Below are 22748 nucleotides of genomic sequence, written 5' to 3'. Positions count from 1 at the left end.
CCTGCGACTCACTTTCAAGGAGCTATGGACCTGCACTCCAAGGTCTCTTTGTTCAGCAACACTCCCTAGGACCTTACCATTAAGTGTATAAAACCTGCTAAGATTTGCTTTTCCAAAATGCAGCACCTCGCATTTATCTGAATTAAAGTCCATCTGCCACTTTTCAGCACATTGACCCATCTGGTTCAGATCCTGTTGTAATCTGAGGTAACCTTTTTCGCTGCCCACTACACCTCCAATTTTGGTGTCATCTGCAAACTTACTAACTGTACCTCTTATGCTCGCATCCAAATCATTTATGTAAATGACAAAAAGTAAAGGACCCAGCACCGATCCTTGACAGGCATCCCTGGTGCCTGTGCTATCTTTACCATTCCACTGTGTTCCCAGACAAATGTTGGCAAGCTGGCATTGCCTCTAACTGACAAAGTAATGGTGCAGCAGCCACAAGCAACGTTGTCTTCAGCTCATAGCTGAAACTCCTATGCACATATAACTCAATTCTTTCACCCCCTTGTGGCTATTTAACCACCAGGCTACACAGTTTACCCGTCCTTAGGCACTACCTGTCTGAAGACCCACTTCTCTGTGTCCTAATCTGCCTTTAACCAACATATGAGATGTAAGCATATTTTTTTTGGTGTGCAATACAAATGTGAAAATAAACATTTACAAACGCATTATAGTGAAAATTTGCAAAGTAATGCTTCATGAATTTGCCTTCTCAATAGCCTACATGTTTTTGCCATCAAAGTGGCACTAACTTCATTCAACCCTGATTGTTATCCCAGCCACTTTCCTGTTGTATTGTGCAATCTCAGAATGGCAAGCAATGGCATGTGACATAGCTTTGGTGGACTCTGTCAGTGCTCAGCTCCACTTGGTTGCCAGATACCAATTGCAACCCCTGAAACAGTCCCCTTGTATGTCTTACACAGACATCCTCTGCAATGTGGAGAGCTACCACTCTGAACCTCGCCTGTTCTGCCTGCTACCTGAATCTTGACAATACACCTTGATGATGTTCATTCTGTTCCTCTATGATCCCTCTATGGAGTCCATGATGGTGGTCACATATCCCTCCTGTAGCCTACCATGGCCTCTAATATATATCACCCTGAGCTCCCCAACCCTGCATCCTCTCACTATCCTGAGATGCTGATCAACATGGAGGTTCTTTGCAGCCAGTAATGAGCTGAAGTTGACAGATACCTGCTCTAATTTCTTGACATATAGATTGCTTGTTTGTGCAATTAACATGAGTGGAAGCTGAATATTTATGAGTTGAGTTGGATCTTCAACAAGGTGTTTAGCAAGCAAGAATTCCCTGTAATTGGCCACTCGACACTGCCTATTGAGAAACCTTCATCATTGGCCAAAAGCATAAAAGATTGAGGGAGATGCTTCCAACTGCTAAGTAGACCTCACTGGATTTCTCATTCAGTTCGACCTGAAATCTTACCATAGTTCATATTACATAGACCCCCTATACAATGCTGCTGAATGAGTTTTGACAAGGAAACATCAAATCCACTTCATTAGCTGCCTGTCTCAACCTGAGCCCCAGTCCCATTATTGAAATTACTGGCTTTTAAATAGCTCTAATTAGGCAGTGTAACTTTTATTTGTCAGTCTGCTTGTAACACCAGAAGGGAACACATTAAATCAGCTCCAGGCTTACCTAATGCCTGTCTCTAATCTTAATTGGTTCAAAATTCTTTAATTTCTGGAAAGAATCCTGAATTTAATTTGTGACGTAAACCAACTCCTAGTTTACAACCTCTGCATCTTCGCCAGCTGTTTAACTGCATCTGAGCTCCTGTGAAAGACTTTGTGTGTAGTGACAACTGAAAGGATCCCACTGGACACACATTTACTGGGCTGTGTAATCCACATGAGTGAAAGCCAATATCTTTCATTTATCACAATTTGTAATTTGTAACCTCCTCTTCTTTCTTTTCTTCTTTGGTGTATGTGTGAATGTGTGTCACAGACCAATTCCTCTGGGTTTTGACTATATTAATAAATTCTACTTTGTTTTTATTGGAAGGAGTTTGCTGTGTGTCACTTTCATTTTGATTTCAGAAACCGGTTTTGGGAAACGGTACCACCTACTTTTAAAAGGGAAGGGAAAATATGAAAAATAAAATAAAATCTCTTATAGACAGAGCAGGAGAACAATGAAAAGCATTCAGTTCACTTCTCCATTTTTTTTCACAGGGATAATGTAAGTTTAGATCGATTGGAGAGGTTGTGGGTGAAGTGTTGGTAAAGGTTACAAGAGATAGGATTTATAATCATCTAGAAAGGAATAGTTGGTTAGGGATAGTCAATACGGTTTTGTGAAGGGTAGATCATGCCTCACAAACCTTACTAAGTTCTTTGAGAAGGTGACCAAACGAGTGGATGAGGGTAAAGTGGTTGATGTGGTGTATATAGATTTCACTAAGGCGTTTGAGAAGGTTCCACATGGTAGGCTGTTGCACAAAATACGGAGGCATGGGATTGAAGATGATTTAGTGGTTTGGATCAGCAAGTGGCTAGCTGAAAAGATGGGGGTGGTGGTTGATGGGAAATGTTCATCATGGAGTTCAGTTTCTAGTGGTACGCAAGGATCTGTTTTGGGTCCACTGCTGTTTGTCATTTTTATGAATGACCTGGATGAGGGCACAGAAGGATGGGTTAGCAAATTTGCAGATGACGCTAAGGCCGGTGGAGTTGTGGATTCTGCTGAAGTATGTTGTGGGTTATAGAGGGCCATAAATAAACTGCAGAGCTGGGCTGAGAGGTGGCAATTGCAATTTAATGTGGAAAAGTGTGAGGTGATTCACTTTGGAAGAAGCAACAGAAATAAAGAGTACTGGGCTATTGGTAAGTTTCTTGGCTGAGTAGATGAGCGGAGAGATCTTAATGCCCATGTACGTAGATCCCTAAAAGTTGCCACCCAGGATGATAAGGTTACTCAGAAGGCATACGGTGTGTTAACTTTTATTGGTTGAGGGATTGAGTTTTGGAGCCATGAGGTCATGCTGCAGCTTTACAAAACTCTGATGTGGCCGCATCAGGAGCATTGCATACAGTTCTGGTCACCGCATTATAGGAAGGATGTGGAAGCTTTGGAAAGGGTTCAGAGGTGATTTACTAGGATGTTGCCTTGTATGGAGGGAAGGTTTTATGAGGAAAGGCTGAGGGACTTGAGGCTGTTTTCTTTGGAGAGACGAAGGTTGACAGGTGACTTAATTGAGATGTATAAGATAATCAGAGAGTTAGATACCATGGACAATTAAGGGGTGATAGATCTAGGACAGACGTCGGAGGTAGTTTCTTTACTCAGAGTAGTAGTCCTGCCTGCAAGAGTAGTAGACTTGCCAACTTTAAGGGCATTTATTGGATAAACATATAGATGAACATGGAATAGTGTAGGATAGATAGGCTTCAGATTGGTTCCACAGATCGGCGCAATATCGAGGCCAAAGGGCTCTACTGTGATGTAATGTTCTGTGTTCTAAATTGACACTGTTCTCCTTGGAGAGTAGAAGGCAGAGAGGACATCTGATAGAAGGATTCAAAATCATATGCAATCTGGACAGAGTAAATGGGGTGAAACTGTTTCCACTTGTAAAAGAATCTTAGAATCCCTACAGTGTGGAAACAGGCCATTTGCCCCAACATGTCCACATTGACTTTTCAAAGGGCATCCCACTCAGACTCACCCTCCCTACCTTATCCCTGTAACCCTGCATTCCCTGTGGTTAAACAACCAAACCTACACATCCCTAGATATTATGGGCAATTTAACATCGCCAGTCCTCCTAACCTGCACAGCTTTGTACTGTAAGAGGAAACCGGAGCGCCTGGAGGAAACCCAGATAGACACGGGGAGAATGTGCAAACTCCACATAGACAGTCACCCAAAGCTGGAATTGAACCTGATGCTGTGAGACAGCAACATTAATCACTGAGCCACCGTGCCAGAACTCAAAAGGATCCAGAAAAGAAGACACAGGTTCAAAGTGTTGTGGGGAAAATCACCAGTGTCGGAGTCAGAGACAGGGTTCAACAACAGAGTTTATTGTACAAGGAAATACTGGAGCTCTGGGAAGAGAAAGTTGGTCAGCTGCGAGTCTTCTCTCAATTCAGAGCACAAGATACTTTTACACATTTTGTAATAATAGGTCAGTGATGAGGTTATTGTCTCTGTAATATGTTTTTAAAATGGTAAACATTGCAGAATTGATAATAGTTTTGGTGCAGTCATAGTCAGTTCCAGTGCAGCCTTTGTTAATTTCAGTGTGGTCATGGTCAGTTTCAGCGCACACATTGTCAGTTTCAATGTCTGCACAGAAGTCCATTGCTGTAGTAATGGGTGCTAATCGCTCTTCCTGAGAAGGACGATTACTGCAGCCCTGGCTATTAGCACTTTGTATTGAGTTCATATCAAACTGTTAGCATTTCTATCAAAGGTGTTGGCTGGGCCCAGACGCTTCGGCGGGCAGTGTATGCTACTTGTGTGTTCTCTTCCCCCACCCGCCTTAAACTAATCAGCTGGGTTGTGAGTGCATTGTGCTGGCATTCTGGTGGCCCCAGGCAGTGTCTGTGTTTGCTTTGCTGTCTCTCTCCATATTGTGGTCCAGTGGCCATCTTGTGTGTCCACTGGCCAACTTGTGGCTCAGCGGCCATCTTGTGTGTCCATGTGCCTAGTGTCACCCTGCCCCGTGGCATCTTCCACTTCAAAAGTAATCTGTAAAAGAAGCAAAAATGATATGAGGAAAATTTCATGAGTGGTTGGGATCTAGTGTGCACAGCCAGACTGTGCTTTGGAGGTGGATCCATTCAAGGCATTTGAAAAGCAATTAGACAGTAATGTGGAAAGGTAAAATGTGCAAGGGTATGGGGAGCAGGCAGGGGAATGACATTAGATGAGATGCTTATTTAAAGAGCAGGTGCAGACTCGATGGACCAAAAGTCGCTCTTCTGAGCTGCTACAGTTCTGTGATATTGACTATGTTGTGCAGTTCAATATTAAAAAAAGGGTCAGTTTTGTTTTAGATCTGAATCCAATCATAATTTCGCTTTGCGACATACTTATTACTGCAGAGACATAAATAGCTCCAAGATATTACAACCAAAGTTAACAATCTCATTAGTTTATTAGTTTATCGAAGTTGCAGGAAGTCTGTACAGACTCTTGTCGTTGTTAACAATGCAAGCAATTGATGCAGACTAAAGGTTGCTTTAGTAATTGGTTTACATCACTACTACAGTATTGCAGTGTCTGTAATCCTGTCAGCATCACTCAATCCTTGGTGCCTATAGGTCTACTGCTGAAATGGGGAGTTCTGAACAACTTGTTGAATCCCACCTCTCATGAGATATTCATTTTGTTGGTTGCACTGACCTGTGGATATAGAAGGAGATAATGCATTCGCACCAGGACTGCTATTGAGAGCATTAGTGACTGATTTCCATATTATTACAATGAATCATTTTGCCATTAAAAAAAAATTGTGGGTCCATATACAAGGCTTAGAAACTAGGCGTGTATCTCTCTTCAAGAACAGAAAGAAGCAGGCCTGTGGAACAGAGGTCAGCAGGAGTGTGCAACCTACAGAGCAACTAACAAAGTTTTCAAATTAATTGAGGTGGAAAACCCACAAGCAACTGCCAAAAACATGTCTCCAAAGTTCCATCCACCTATACTTGAGACTCCCCTTTAATTATTGCTGGAAATGGCTTGTTTTTGACTTATATAATTGTGGTTAATGGTGGGTGAGGGATGGAGAGAGAGCATGAACCTACAGTAGTCAAGTGGGCAGAACCAAAAATAGAGGCAGGGAAGAAAATAGCACCTTTTTGAAAGCCATTTATTCTAGCCTGCTTCAGCCTAGCTTCTGTTTGCTAGGAATTGGAACAGATATCACATGAGCGGTAAATTGGCAGAACTAGAAGGCACTTCATTATAGTTCTGCCTTTTGGAGTGAATAGGGCCAGAGGAAAGCACGATTCACCAATCGTCGATCCCACTCACTGTCAATTAGGGAAAGAAACCAGACAACAATCCTGTACAGTTGCAAGCTTGGCAACCCCCACCCTTACTTTTCTCTACAACCTTTGTAACATATCTAGTTCTATTTAAGGAAGAAGCAACTTACTGGAAATTCAGCAAAATGCACCTAATTTTCCCACACCATTGGCATATAAATCTCAGCATCTTGAAAAGTTAGACAACTTGTTTATTTTTAATATTTCAACTTCTACCAAGAATGGGGACAAAGTTCAGCACTGTTTCATATTTTGCCTAATTTAGATGTGTTTCAAACCCAATTCTTCCTTTGGAGGAATAGCTATTCAACATAGGAAGCATTCGCCTCATGGTATTATCACTAGACTGTAAATCCCAGACACTCAGGCAATGCTGTGAGGAGTCTGGTTTGATGACCATGAATCCATTGCAGATTGTCGAGGGAAAAACCCATCTGGTTCACTAATGTCCTTTAGGGAAGGAAACTGCCATCCTTACCTGGTCGACATGTGATTCTAGTCCCATGGCAATGTGGTTGACTCTTAACTCCCTCCCTCTGGGCAATTAGGGATGAACAATAAATGTTGGCCTACACAACAATGCCCCCGTCCAATGAATTTAAAAATAAACACTTTGAAAGAACTTCAAGATGTAGTCAGGAAGTCAAAAAATGCTGACTTATCAAAACACTGAAACCAAGACTAAGATGGCATGTTGCGTGCATTTCCAATGTGCACCACAAATGCATTCAGATAGATAGGACACATTGAAAAACTGGGTGTGCAACTTGTGAATGGGATAGTGCTGCTAAAATCTTTTATACATACTTGGGCCTTTCCAAGTATGTGGCTTCAGTTTCTGTTCAACCCTGGTCATTCAGAAAGGCCTCTGATTTGCTTCAACTAACTGATGGCAGAGCCCTACATTAAACTGAGGAGTAAATGTTCAACATCTGGTATTTGTAAAGAACATCAGGATGCTGTCATCCCATGGTCTTTTTCATTTATTCTTTATCTCATTAAATGTGGTGTCTGGCCATAAAAGAGAATCCAGGAACAAGGAAAAGCCATTTGGCTGAAGTTCATCATTGTATTTTAAAGTGATAAACATTTTGATTGAGGAGATACAGATAAACTATTTCCTCCTGTGGCACAATCCAGATCCAGCAGGCGCAATAATTAAGTCATCCAGGAAGTACTATTTTATGTGGAGAATATGTAGAGGCTCAGCTCAGGTTGAAATTGAATAGCAAGTTTGTATTTATCTGGTTCAGCCTGAGATTGTTGCCAGGAAGGGGAATAGATTTTGTGGCAAGAGTACAGAATTTGTGTTTGAAGATAAAGGCTTCAACCTTTCATGATATTTGGCTGGACTAAATTATGGTTCTTTAAGATTGAATGTTGGACAAGCAACTATTTCCATTATAAAATCCAGATGAATTTTAAATATTACTAGTGCTTTTGCCTGACTATCAGATGTTGAGAGCAGTTTAAAATTAAAAATGTTTTGAATTCATCTTCTCTGGTTCTACTTTCGTCTTGTTATGAACTTGCCTAACCTTAACCTTATTCCAGGGTGTGTGTATATATTAATAGAGGGATACAAATTGCGTGGAGCCAAAAGGGTTTTGAAAGGCATCATGTACAGGTGCTGTCTTGATGGGCCGAAGGGTTTGTTCCTGTGCTGTACTATTGGTTGTTCTCTGACAGCAACTGTTCACTATTGCACCTCTTTTGGACCCACATTTTGTTGTTTCATCTGTCCATTACCATTCCCTTTGGCTCAACTCCATCAACCTTTATGTCACTTCATGTCTTCCATCTTCTACCTGATCACAAACTTTTTTGTTCTTTTACCACACACCTGCATTTCACCAACATTCCTAAACTTTCCTGGTTTTGATGAGAGGTCATAATCTAAAATGTTTCTCTGGACAATGCTGGCAGACCAAGTAGTATTTTTAGCACTTTTAGTCTAGTATATAAATGTAGCAACACGAGCATATTAATTCCTATGCAACAGATGATTAAAACACATGCACTGCACAATGAGAATAAAAGAGGGATTCTTTATTTCATTAGGAATGAATATTCATAGATATTAATGGAAAATTGTGACAACCCGGAAGCATAAATCTGTAAGAACTAAAGAAAAGAATGGATAAGGAGCAGTTGGATGGAAGGAGGAGATTGTGGATCTGACTAAGCGATGGATATAGATTAGATCACTTTTGGGGAAAGGAATTCAGAATGGAGCACAGTTATGTGCAACATCGTGAGGCACAACCAATCTATGCCTCTTACAGGTTAATGTCTGCACAGTGGTTGAGTGGTTAGCACTGCTGCCTCACAGCGCCAGGGACTCGGGTTCAATTCCAGCCTTGAGCAACTGTGTGTGGAGTTTGCACAATCTCCCCGTGTCTGCATGGGTTTCCTCCCACAATCCAGAGATGTGCAGGTTAGGTGAATTGGCCATGCTAAATTGCCCATAGTGTTCAGGGATTCTAAAAAATAATGTTAGGCTGTCCTGGAAAATAATGCTGGTAACTAGAAAAAAAAGTCATTGTGAGAAACGATCCCTAGATCTTCAGTCAACACACTACATTCTATTGCATTGTAGGTTATCAAACCATCTCTGCCTCCCTTTAATCTTGACTTAGTGACTATGTATCATGATATGGGCTGAAGTGATGCAGAGATGGGAAAAATGTTACACAGTAAAAGAGATAACTGCTAACCAATTTAACAAATGCTTAGCAACAGCTGCTATTCATTCTGACAAATTAAAATGCATGTCGTGTTTGCAAACTTCTGTCTAATAGTATTCTTCAGTTTTGAAAAGATGTGTAATACTCACACAGTCTTGCCAACTTTGCAAAAGAGGTTTTATATGTGACAGCGGTTTAAACTCAAGCTGCTAATCAAAATGGTTTTCCTTCTTTCTCGCTTTGTAATTGTGATCGTGACAGATTAAAAAGAAAATCCAAACCTGTTTCAGCTGTCAGGGCCATAAGGAGGTAGGCTGGGGATTATGGCCAACATCCTTTTTTTCCTTCAGCATTTGTTAACCCTTTCAACTGCCTAAAAACTTCCAAAATCTGTGTGTCTTCTACTTCTACAATCAAATTATTTATTCCTTTGTATCTCTTCAGGTACTGAAATATAACCTGCAGGTGCTAACTGGAATTCAGTACTTTGCCCAAGCCATTTTTTTATAAAAGCCAAGACAAAGGTCTGTTTGACCATGTGGGTATTAGAGCTGGACCCAATCATGCTCTGTTTTCAAGAGTCACTTTACAATGATCAAGAGCCTTGGCTGATTATCTCTTCTTTTATTTAGGCCAACTGAAATCAATTACAAACTCCACAGCTAAACTCACCTGAAAGGCTCTTGTGGTGCAGTGGTGGTGTCCCTACCCTTGGACAGAGACATCTGATTTCATGTCCCACCTGCTCCAGAGGTGTGTAATAACATCCCTGAAGAGGTTGTTTAGAAAAATAGACAAAACTTAGCTGGGGGCACTTGTGGAACAGTGATCGTGTTTCTACCTCTAAGCCTGGAGACCCGAGTTCAAGTCCCACTTGCTCCATATTCGCGTATCATAATCTCTGAACAGGTTGGTTTAAAAAAAACAACCTAAAATCAGCTGACAAAGCACAGAGAAGGGATCAAACCTGGTATCTTCTTGGTCTGCGTGACTCAGTTCCATAATGAAGTCAATGGAAAGTAAAATAGGACAGAATCTATTATGGATGGTTGATTCATTACTGCACCTTTTTTCTACACCCTGCCAAATTTGTAAGTTCCTTTCAAGATTGATACTTTAATCAGTCATGTCCTGATTTTATTTCCTAGCATTTAGAGACTCACTTATAGTCTGTTGAGCCTGTTTGAAAACCTTTATCATAGTGATAACAGTTCTTCTCCCTACCACTTCTCTGGTTTGGCAATAATCATTCCACACATGCTATGCACTATTTGAGAAATAGTTTCTGATAAAAACTTTGTGATGTAAAAATGGCACTTAAGTGAATTTGATAGATGCTTTCCCCTGTGAAAAAGTAGAAGTAAACTAGTTTTGCTATTGTCTGGCACAACACAGGTTTCTTCTGCGTCGGACATGTATCCTGAAACTATTGGACAAGGTGATCCAGATTGTGACAACTTTGTTTTTAATCCACAGTATCCCTTGAATGGTGTAAACACATTATTAATTTTGCCTTTAGATGCAACTCTCATGCTGTTACAGTAACAATTTAACACTGACTCTCTTAATTCTCCCATTTCATATTACTAAAATAAATCGGCTTGAAAAGAATTTTGTCACCATGGTAAAATCTCTTTATCAACTTTGTTTACAGGCAGGTGTGTGCTGGCATCATTGCCACTGTCATTGTGGTTTTGCAAACTGCATTTGCTGCTGTTACAAATGATTCTTGAACCAACTAAATCTTGATAATGGGCTCCCCGAATGATTCTGCACATTAATCCAATGAAGAGACTGAGCTTAACAGACAAGCAGAGTGGCTAGGTGGCTCAGTCGTCAGCACTGCTGCCTCACAGCGCCATGAACCTGGCTTCGATTCCAGCTTTGGGCAACTGTATGTGGAGTTGCATGTTAGGGGAGCTCTCTTGTGGTGCAGTGTTAGTATCCCTACCCTTGACTGGGCAGTCCTGGGTTCACGTCCCATCTGCTTCAGAGGTGTGTAATAACATCTCTGAATGGGTTGATTAGAAAAGTGGGTTAAATTAACAGACCAAGAGTGTGGTTCTGGAAAAGCACAGCAGGTCAGGCAGCATCCGAGGAGCAGGAGCACACTCTCAACTCTGATCTCCAGCATTTGCAGTCCTCAGGGTGTCCTAAATTAACAGATCATCAAGGTTCAAAAGCTGACCTCCAATTGGTGCTGGCCTCAGCTGGGTGATGGCGGGATTACTATAATTAGTTCAGTGCTGTGATTTACATGGAGAAAATAGCTCATGTTCCTTACACAAATTTGCTGTCCAGCTACCTTGTTTGAAATGCACATGCATCGATGTCAAGTTGTGGAATATTGGCCTCAGATGTATGCAAATTCCCTGTAGTCGATCAGCCTGCTCTCTGTAAAATTGAAATATGAAGAATAGTTACTCGGGATGATATGAAGATCAAATGATTCACTTTCACATAGCATCCCAGTGTGTTTCACATGCTTTGAAGCATTGTTATTGTTACATTTGTTACATGGACAAAAATAACAACTTTCTTATCAATTGATAGATTGAATAAACAGGAATGATATTGACCTGTTCACCTGTTTTCTTTAGTACTGATTAGGGAGTAACATCAAAATTTCTAATGTTACACTGCAGAATGTCTCATCCAAACACTAAGGAATTATCCACAGGTTGCGATTGGTGTTTAGGGACAGCAGAGGGGGCAGATTTTGTGCTGACTTAGTGGGACAGTTTGTTTATGGCTTGTCTCTGAACCAGTACCAGTGTGAGATAGCACCATTGCTCTCTGAGGTTCAAAATACCAAATTTGGCGATGGAAAAAGTACAAATGCAAAAAGTGTATTTCTTGATTTGTTTTAATGTATAATATCAATACCCACACTGGCTAAAGAAAGTTAGCAAATGATCACATCGAAACCATGATGTAACAGAAGACACTTCTCTGGTTGGTGTTCAGGAGATACCCATTGTGCTGTGAAAGCACATCAATGAAATTTAAAATAATGAGCCTCCTTTTTACCTCTGAACCTGGGATGCTAGTTACTCAGTGGGGTCTAAAGCAGAAGTTCATGATATTGTTACATTCACTGAGATTAGCTAACCTCGCATTCCAGCCCAGTTTGCTTCTGCTGATTGCCTTAAGTGATGAGGCAGTAATTGAAGATAATCAGAAAATGATTTAAAGAGGTTTGTAAAACTGATCTTACAGTGCACGGCTGGTTGCTCGACTCTGGAGGTTTCTGCTGCAAACCACTGTTGAGCATAACCAATAAATCTGGTTACAAGGGGATTAAAGAGTTGATTGAGAGTTAGAAATGTTGAAAAGTATGGAGACTGAGCAGATGAAATTAAACCAGGTTTTCCATATAGTGCAGATTTGGGCTGTTGTAGTGTAGTGTCCCTACGTCTGAGCCAGCAGGCATGGCTTCAAGTCTTGCCTGACCAAAGGTCTGCAATAGGTTGATTGAAAAATATCCATTTAGCGCAGATTTAGTGATTAACCTATATTATACAATGTTGGGATTTTGGATTCAGCAGGTTAATGAAGCATGGGGAAGGCATTACAATCAAGTTCAACTTCGCCCTTGCTCAATGCCCACATAAAGGTTAACCTTTGATCCTATGACCATCTTTGCCTATCTAGTTGAATGTCAGTTTTTAACTGTGAAATGTTGTAATCTTTACTCAAACTTGTTTGCTTTCTAAATGTAATCAGATTAATTTTACGAATGTTGGTGCAAATTAGATGATGCATTATTTTCATTTACTGTGCAATGCGCTCACTTTGCATTTCCAATGTGCTTTGCAGGTGATCCTGATTCTTACTAAGCTCTTCCATTCAGATATGGGGAAGGTTCTGGAAAGTTCTTTGTGGCGGTGAGTCACTTTTTATTTACATAGAAATGCCAGCAAAAATAAACTTGCCAATTTGCAAGTGAGGAGATTTCAGTAATGACAATAAGAACAGATGGGTGGGAGCATGGCTCAGAATCTGTTATTTGCTTGCTTTAATATTAAAGATGTGCATTTCCATATTTTTATTGGAAAAGATCCTACTAGGGATTATAGGATTTGAATCCACTGATAGAGTAATAATAATTTTGCTCATTATGTGTAGGATTTTCCAAAACAAAAATTGTATGAGATTACCCTTTCAACTTGTAAACCAGCTGATAGGTCACGTGAGAAGTCTTATTCATCTCTGTCAGTGATTGTTGACATTACTCCATGGAAATCGACTCCCTGCTTCCATTCCTTCTTAGTTTGTGACTGGATTTCCATAAACTGTCTGACACGGGAATGAGCACTTCATCATTCAGCAGTGTCGATACATGACATCCCGACACTTCAATTATGTGCTGCCTTTATATAAACACATTTCTGCCAATGGCAAAATTCTGTTTGTAACAAAATCAAAATATCTGCATTTGTATAGTGTCCTTTATGACTAAAGGATATTCCACTATTCCCAACTGCTATTGAGGTATTTTTTAAAGCTTTGTCATTTTATAATTTAGTGATAGTGACAGCCAACGTGCATATACCTTTCAAATAGAAAAATGCTGTAATAGCTGAATGTGATTAAGGATCAAGTATGGATTTGGAGGAGGAGTCTCCACTTTTCTTTAGATATTGCATGACATCTTTTATGTCAGCCTGAAAAAGTAGACGGTCTTATCTGAAAAATGCCACCTCCTACACTCTTGGGAAAGGGACTTAAAGCAACAATGTTGTGACTCAAAAAAAGGGTACTATTACTGGATCAGTTAACACCAATCTGCATTGTGAACCACATGATGGAATTACTTCCAGTCAGATGGCCAACACTTGCAAGCTAGGTTTTTGCTGGCTGCTTCAGGTTGAAACTTCCAGGAAAGGTGCATTTAACCACTGTGCTTGTTTCACATAACTCTGATCCAGTCATATTGGGGTTTGGCTGTAGGGGATTTTAAGCGAAAGTGAGGACTGCAGATGCTGGAGATCAGAGCCGAAAATGTGTTGCTGGAAAAACGCAGCCAAGGAGCAGGAGAATCGACGTTTCGGGCATGAGCCCTTCTCCTGTGGAGTCACCATCACATCATTTGTAGCTGAACTGGCAAAGTCATCAAATGAACAATCTTGTGAAGTTCAAATGAAAAAAAGAACCCCTTTAACCATCTCTGCATTGTTAGTTGTGACAGCAAGCTGTTAGAGGGTTGAGAATGAATGTTTCTGAGGGTGGGTCTTTGCTGCCATTGTAGGAAGGTCCTTACAAGGAAGCAATTAAAAACCACTTTTTAGGCCTCAGTTTACAGGTAGAGTTCAGTCATAACCAGAACCAAATGATAAGACAGTGCTGTCAAAAGAAACTGCTCTTAAATCTCCTTGTTCATATTAAAGCCATTATAGTCAGGACAGTCCCTCTGCTCCTGGTAGTTGTATCTTTTCTACTGGTCTGTACTTCATGGGTCTGTACTGGAAGAGTGCCTCTCGGCCTATCCCATGGCTGGAGACACAATTGTTGCCTCTTCAGATCAAGCATTATATCTCATCTCAGGGGTCCATATCAAACTTTCTCGAATGAGCAATGATACCTTCATTACTTGTTAGCACCACTATTAGATTGTGACTGCCAGTGTCAGACATGCGGCAGCAGAGTGACACATCTGTAAGGCTTATCATGTGAGTATTTTTTCACACTGCCATTGTAAATAGTTCTAAAATGCATTGCCAGGCTTCGAAAACTAATAAAGCTATTCTGCTCCTCCAGAAATATGGAAAGAGATGGTTATCACTGTGACCTCATAACATAAAAATGGTTAAGGATGGAATATTGATTTGAAACAATCCATACACCAGTCCCAGTTTTCTATTACCTTGAAGAATGAAGTGGAAAAATGGGCAAGGTGCCCAATGGGCAGCCAATCTGACTGCACTTATGCCCGGCTGATGTTTATAGAATCATACAGCACATGAGCAGTCACCTTTGTTGACTCTGTTGGTGCTCTGAAAGAAATATTTCTTCTCAGCTCTTCTCCCTTGGAGTCAAAGAGATGTACAACAACAAAACAGACCCTTCAGTCCAACTCATCCATGTCGTCTATATATCTTAACTTAATTTTGTCCCATTTGCCAGCATATCCCTCTAAACCCTTCCTATTCATATACACATCCAGAAGACTTTTAAATGCTGTAATTGTACCAGCCTCCACTATTTCCTCTGACAGTTCATTCCATACACGCACCATGCTCTGCGTGAAAACGTTGCCGCTTAGGTCCCTTTTATATCTTTCCTCTATCACCCTAAACCTGTGCTCTCTAGTTATGGGCTCCCTCACCCCTGGAAAACAAATTTTGTCTTGTTATCATATCCATGCCTTTCTTGATTTTATAAACTTCTATGAGGTCATCTCTCAGCCTCTGACATTCCAGGGAAAACAGCCCCAGCCTATTCAACCTCTCCCTACAGCTCAAATCCTCCAACCCTGGCAACATCCTTATAAATCTTTTCTGAACCCTTTCAAATTTTACAACATCCTTCCGTTAGAGAGGAGACCAGAATTGCATGCGATATTCCAAAAGTGGCCTAACCAATTTCCTGTACAGCTGCAACATGATCTCCCAACTCCTATACTCAATGCTCTGACCAATAAAGGAATGCATACCAAAAGCTTTCTTCACTATCCTATCTACCTGCGACTCTACTTTCAAGGAGATATGAACCTGCACTCCAAGGTCTCTTTGTTCAGCAACACTCCCTAGGACCTTACCATTAAGTGTATAAGTCCTGCTCTGATTTGCTTTTCGAAAATGGAGCACCTCACATTTATCTAAATTAAACTCTATCCGCCACTCCTTAGTCCACTGGCCCATCCGATCGAGATTCTGTTGTACTTGGAGGTAACCTCCTTCACTGTCCACTACACCTCCAATTTTGGTGTATCTGCAAACTTACTAACTGTACCTCCTATGTTTACATCCAAATCATTTATATAAATGACAAAAAGCAGTAGACCCAGCGCCAATCCTTGTGGCACACCACTGGTTGCAGGCCTCCAGTCTGAAAAGCAACCCTGCACTACCATCCTCTGTCTTCTACCTTCAAGCCAGTTCTGTATCTAAATGGCTAGATCTCCCTGTATTCCATGAGATCTAACCTTGCTAACGAGTCCACCGTGAGGAACCTTGTTGAACGCCTTACTGAAGTCCATATGGATCACGGCTACCGGTCTGCTCTCATGAATCCTCTTTGTTACTTCTTCCAAAAACTCAATCAAGCTCGTGAGACATAGCTGTCCAAATATTTCCTTTACAAGTCTTTATCTAGTTTTCCTTTGAAAATCGTATTGAACCTGTTTCTGTTTGATTAGGCAGAGCATTTCAAATCACAACTTGCTAAGAGTTTTGCTCCATGTTTGTATCTTGAGCTATCTACATGTACTACCATCCGTAATGAGATCACGTCAGTAGGGCACAGGGATGTCCACTTGTGCAAGTTTTAATTTTTTATTTTAATATTTTGGTAAAAAGCTTTGGAGGAAGCATTATGCCATTGGAGAACATGCAAGAAGAGTTACTCTATTTGTAAACACATTTATGTAATATGTGCATACAAAGGAGATTACATGCTCTTTATACATAACAGCGTTGTAATAACACACAATCCATAACCAAAAGATCATAAGAAGTAGGAGTAGAAGCAGGGCATTCAGCCCAACAAGTCCATTTGCTATACAATGAAATCATCCTCAATAGTAATCCCCAATTCCACTCTCCAGATTTATCTCCATAACACTTATTCCCCTTAATAATTAGAAATCTGTTTCATTCAGCCCATTATACTTGTGTAAAATCAGGAGGGATGTGTGAGTGACAGCTGTTCCTTTTAAAAATTTAATCCCTGTTCAAAATTACCCTTAATTCTTGCAAGCAAACATGGGGGCAAATTTTAATTTTCATTGCCTGGTGGTAAACTGACAGATAAATAGTCGACCACCTAAAGTAGAACCCACCCCATTTTCGTTCTAAGCATTGAAGTGGAAAATGTATCTAACTGTCTGTACAGAGTAATAATTAGCTGTCAGCAAATTGAAGAGGTGAACACACTTAGAGGCAATTTTGCAGAGCAGCTGTTGTGTGCTGTCTTGAATCCACTTCCAATTGTAATAGTTCTGTGAGTGTGAATGTACTGTTCAATCTCCCAGTAAAAATTGTTTAGAATGTGGCTTGGGAGAAATCCTCTGGCCACAAAGCATGGCACAGATTGATCTGCCACTTGAAGGCTTTAATTTTAAGTAAACAAACGTCCAGATTATTGCATTTCGCATCACTGGTTCAGGATAGAACTGGTGTAGTGGATTAGGTTGAGGATGGGGAAAGGTTTAACCCTGCACAGTAAATCTGATCAGATTATCAATTAGGTGCTTGTCTTGATGCTGATTGAGTTCCTTCAAAATCTAAGCAAATGACTGTCTGTGCATCATAAGACAGGGGGAAAAATGTAGAAAAAGCAATTTTTGTGTTTTTTTAAAATAGCACCAATTTGTTGGAGGATTTCTGATTCAGAAGTGTCTGTATGTCTTGCTAAATGCTGGAGTCAAAATTTGATAAATGGGAGACCCTTCTTCAGGACAAAACTTAGAACTCCTTTTTGATTTCCATTTGTAATGCCGTGACGTGTACCCTGTTATTTAAAATAATCACAAGGGTACCTGTGGATTTTTAGACTTTATCAGGACAATGTAAACTTCTCTTATTATAAAACTCTTCCCAATTAAAGTCCCTTTTCTTTCTTTGTCAGATAAACAACCTTTAGTTATTCCTGGAAATAAAGGGTGGTTGTGAGATGAGTAATGTTCTGGTAGGTTAAACTCACTGTCTGCTACAGAGGCTGCTGATGGATGTGCTGCAGATGAGATTATCCACTTGCCATTGGAGACAGTCAAGGCTTCCTGAAATTGTGCCTGCTGTCTCAGAACAATTTGCCAGGAATAACAATTGCAAACAGCTTGAGTTAGTGATACTTAATTTTGCCATTTTAAATCTAGCTGTGGGACAGCTGACTGACTTTTGGGAAGACACCCAGCTTTATTCACTAAGTTCCTTTCACACTATCTGGGCATGCACCAAGTTCAAACATGAGCAGTTGCATTAAAACCTCATTTATGACTGATTTATTGGTAAATCTTGTGTTTGCATAGTTTTCCTGTTGTGAATCTCCCTCTCAGAAAATGGTACTAGATTAGCAGCTTGGATATTCAGATCTCGGAATATTTACAGCTCAGAAACAAACCACTCTGCCCAGTTGTTCTGAAGAAGAGTCAGTCTGGGATTCAAAACATTTACTTGGTTTCCCTTTTCACAGATGCTCCAGACTTACTGAGTTTCTCAAGCCTTCTTTGTGTTTGTTTGCCCTGTGATTATGTGTTATACTTATCCTCCAACTGAGTCTCATTCCACTCTATTTTGTTCAACTCTATTAGTATAACCAATTTATTTCTCCCTCCTCCAGCTTTTACTAAAATGCATCCATGTGACGAATCTGGGAATTTGAAAGCTGACACCAGGAAAATAATATTACCTTTTAAAGTTGCTAAACTATTAATAAGAAGTCCAATCATTTTGGTATTATTCATGAAGGAAAGGAGTCTGCCTCTATCCTTTTATTTCTACATGGACTTAGTAAGCACTGGCAAGGACAACATTTGCAACCAATTGTTAATTGCCCTTGAGAATGTGGTTGATGGCTGTGTTTTTTAACCACTGCAGTCCATCAGATGTTTATTTATAATGTTTATAGGAAGGAAGTTGCAGGATTTTAACTTGGTCACAGTGAGGAAAAGTGATATATTTCCAAGCCAGGTTGATCTGTGACATTGAGGGGAACACATAGATAGTGGTCATCCCCTGCATTTGCCGCCCTTGTTGTTGTGGCTGTGGATTTGGAAGGAGCTGTTGAAGGAGCCTTTGTGAATTGATGCAATGCATCTTGTAGATGGTACACACTGCTGCCATATACTGCATGTGGTAAAGTGAGTGAAGGTTGAAGATAGGGATGTAAATAAAGCAGGCTGTGATGGTGTTGAGCATTGAGCGTTGTTGCAGCTACATTCGCCCAGCTAATTGAAAAATATTCCATCACCCTCTTGACTTGTCAGTGAGCCAAGTACTAGAAAATGGGACTAGTGTAGATTTAGAGTAGTTTTCGTCAGTGCAGATTCAAGTCAGTCAGAGGGCCTCTTTTGTACTGTTTGATTGTATCTTGTACATGTGGAAGGATTTGGAATTCGGGGATGAGTTACTCGAGGCGGCACGGTGGCACAGTGGTTAGCACTGCTGCCTCACAGCGCCAGAGACCCGGGTTCAATTCCCGACTCAGGCGACTGACTGTGTGGAGTTTGCACATTCTCCCCGTGTCTGTGTGGGTTTCCTCCGGGTGCTCCGGTTTCCTCCCACAGTCACAAAGATGTGCGGGTCAGGTGAATTGGCCATGCTAAATTGCCCATAGTGTTAGGTTAAAGGGGTAAATGTAGGGGTATGGGTGGGTTGCGCTTCGGCGGGTCGGTGTGGACTTGTTGGGCCGAAGGGCCTGTTTCCACACTGTAAGTAATCTCTAATCTAATCGATACTAAATTCCTGGAGTCTGACCTATAATAGCCACAGTATTTATGTGGCTGATCCAGTGAAGTCAGTTGCAACCACCAGGATGACAATAGTGGGGGATTCAGTAATGGAAATACCATTGACGAGCAAGAGAGATGAATAGTTAATAGGTTCTCTCGTGTTGGAGATGCTCATTGTCTGGTACAGTGTGGCATGGGAATTCCTAGCCACTTATCACTCCCAGCCTGAATATTATTGAGGTCTTGTTGCGTTTGGAGTTGACTTCAGTTTCTGATGAGTTATGACCTGTGCTGGCCGTGTCATGAACCTCACAAAAAGGTAAGCCATAAGGTAGGAGCCCAAAATGTTGGAGGTGGTATATTCGCATGGATAGAGGTAGTATATTGTTTTTACCTCGTTGATTTTAACCCTACTGCGAATCCTCTTGCAAGGATGCCTGCCTTGAAGAAGTTTTCCTCCTCTCTCTACAAGAATCTCAGGGAGTCTCTCTCCCACTGCAACTCCCAGGTCACCTCCTCTCCCCTGAAGCTCTTCAACCATGTCCTGAAACAAACCCGCTACTACAGCCCCCACTGACCTATTGTACTCTATGCTACTCTATCCCCACCCCCACCCTCCTCTAGCTTATCTCTCCACCCTTCAGGCTCTCTGCCTTTATTCCTGATGAAGGGCTTTGGCCCGAAACGTCGATTTCGAAGCTTTTCGGATGCTGCCTGAATTGCTGTGCTCTGCTAACTCAGAAGGACAATGGAACAGATTCAGGAAAACATAAATGGACCGATATCTATTGTACTCATGCTACTCTATCCCCACCCCCACCCTCCTCTAGCTTATCTCTCCATGCTTCAGGCTCTCTGCCTTTATTCCTGATGAAGGGCTTTTGCCCGAAACGTCGATTTTGCCTGTCCTCGGATGCTGCCTGAATTGCTGTGCTCTTCCAACACCACTGATCCAGAATCTGGTTTCCAGCATCTGCAGTCATTGTTTTTACCTCAGAGGTAGTATATTGGCTAGGCAGGAAACAGCAAGTGGGAATAAGATTCTTTTTCAGGTTGACGATCTGTGACCAGTGGAGTTCCATAGGGATCAGTGCTGGGACTGCAGTTGTTTGCCATATAGGTTAATGACTTGGAAGAAGGAAGTGAATGTACTGCAAGCAAAGTTGCAGACGGTGCAAAAAATAGGTGGAAAGGCAAGGTGCAAGAGGGATACAAAAAATTTACAGATAGATATTGCTAGATTAAATAAGTGGGCAAAATGTTGACCAAAAATGTGGGAAAATGTGAAGTTGTTCATTTTGTAAGGGAGAACTAAAGAACTGTATTATTAAATATCAACAAACTGCAGAAAGCTGCAACACAAAAGAAGTGGTGGAGGCAGGCAGCCTTGCAACATTCAAGAAGCATCTGGATGGGTACTTCAAATGCCAGGTCACAGTAGACTGTGGACCAAAAGCAGGCAAATGAGATGGGTGCAGTTTAATATTAGTTGGCCCGCAGAGACACGGTAGGCCGGAGGGCCTATTTCTATGCTGTATGATTCTTTGACAAAGGGACTTGGGGTTACTTGTACATAAAATGTAGAAAGTTAGCATATGGGTGCAGCAGGTAATCAGGAAGGCTAGTGAAATGTTATTTCAAGTGGATGAAGTATAAGAATATGGAAATCTTATTAAAAGTGGATAAAGGTGCTAATGAGATGACATCTGGAGTACTGAATGCAGTTTTGGTCCCCTTATTTAAGGAAAGATGTCATTTTGTTTCAGGCAGTCCAGAGAAGGTTCACGAGGATGATTCCTGGTATGGAAGGTTTATTTAATGAGCAAAGATTAAACAGGTTGAGAATTGACTCATTCGAGTACAGAAGAATGAAAGCTGTCTAGTTGAAGCGTATAAGATTCTTAAGAGGCTTGACAGTAAATGCTGAGAGGATGTTTCCCCTCATGGGAGAGTCTAAGGCCAGAGGGCACAGTTTCAGAATAAAGGGGTGCCAATTGAAGACTAAGATGAGGAGTTTTTTTCCTGAGGCTTGAGAGCCTTTGGAACTTCTTTCCACAGATACACAAGGTTTCTGCCCCTACAGCTCTACATCAGGCTGAGATAGATAAATTCTTGATCAGTAATGGAATCGAGGGTTAAGGGGAAAGGGCAGGAATGTTGATGTGAAGAGTATTGGAATAGCCATCATCCTATTGAATGGTAGAGTAGGCTGAAGAGGCTGAAGAGCCTCCTGTTCCTATTTTTTACCGTGCTGAATATTGTGCAATCATCAACAAATGTCCCTATATCTGACCTTATTTGGGAAGGAAAATCACTGGGGAACTAGCTGAAGATGGTTGAAACTAGGACACTACCCAGAGGAGTGCCTGAAATAGTTAATATTCTGGGGGTGAGATGATTGATCTCCAGCAACCACAAACATTTTCCTTTGTGCCAGGTATGGCTCGAACTCGCAGAGAGTTTCTTCCCTGGTTTCCATAGACTTCAGTTTTACTGAGACTCTTACATACCAGACTTAGACTTTTGGTGTTTTGATGTCAAGAGCAGGTAATTTCATGTGACCATTGTAATTCAGTCCTTTTACCCATTTTTGGATTAAGGCTTTAATGAGTTCTGAAGCTAAGTGGTCCTGAGGAAATCAGAGCAGGCCGACGTGCAGGTTATTGGTGAGTAAGTGCTGCTTGATATCATTGCCGCAGAAACCTTCCATTACTTTGTTGTTGATTGAGAGTAGACTGTTAATTGTTTGATTGGATTTATCTTGTTTGTAGACATATTAATGACATGGAGGAATGAAGCGAATGTACTGTTGCCAAATTTGGCAGATAGCACAAAAATAGGTGGAAAGGCAAGTTTTGTGAAGATTACAAATAGTTTATAGACAGATATTGATAGGTTAAGTAAGTTGTAAAAATTTGGCAAATGGAGTGAAATTGGTCATTTTAAAAGAGAGAACAAATGAACAGAATATTATTTAAATGGAGAGAAAGCACAGACAGCTGCAGCACAGAGACTTGGGGGTATTTGTACATGAAACAGAGAAAGCTAGTGTGTAGATGCAGTAAGTAATGAGGAGGTCTAATGGAATGTTGGCCCTTATTTCAAATGATTTGAAGTGGTGAAGAAACGAACTTGGTAGTGAATGAAACCTTTGAAGAGCGGGTGTGCATGCTGGAATAGATAGAGGTAGAGGAAGCTGATGTGCTGAAAACTTTGTCAAACATTAAGATTGACAAGTTGCCAGGCCCGGACCAAATTTGTCCTCTGCTGCTTTGGGAAACGAGAAATGCAATTGCTTCGCCACTTGCGAAGATCTTTGCATCCTCGCTCTCCACTGGAGTCGTACCTGAGGACTGGAGAGAGGCAAATGTAATTCCTCTCTTCAAGAAAGGAAATAGGGAAATCCC

General features: G+C 41.0%; 1 protein-coding gene across 3 annotated transcripts in view; it reads left to right on the top strand.

Moving 5' to 3' along the window:
• Positions 1-22748, top strand: part of sorcs2 (sortilin-related VPS10 domain containing receptor 2) — a 608959-nt gene that overhangs the window by 86704 nt on the left and 499507 nt on the right. For all 3 annotated transcript variants that reach the window (XM_043698411.1, XM_043698404.1, XM_043698394.1), the window contains exon 2: positions 12549-12616. In XM_043698411.1, the coding sequence (XP_043554346.1) occupies positions 12549-12616 (68 nt within the window). The remainder of the gene's footprint in view (positions 1-12548; positions 12617-22748) is intronic.

Source organism: Chiloscyllium plagiosum, chromosome 1 (genome assembly GCF_004010195.1).
Source record: "Chiloscyllium plagiosum isolate BGI_BamShark_2017 chromosome 1, ASM401019v2, whole genome shotgun sequence".
Classification (NCBI taxonomy): Eukaryota; Metazoa; Chordata; class Chondrichthyes; order Orectolobiformes; family Hemiscylliidae; genus Chiloscyllium; species Chiloscyllium plagiosum.
Note: the sequence above shows the minus strand (reverse complement) of the source record. Positions and strands in the feature narration are given on the sequence as shown.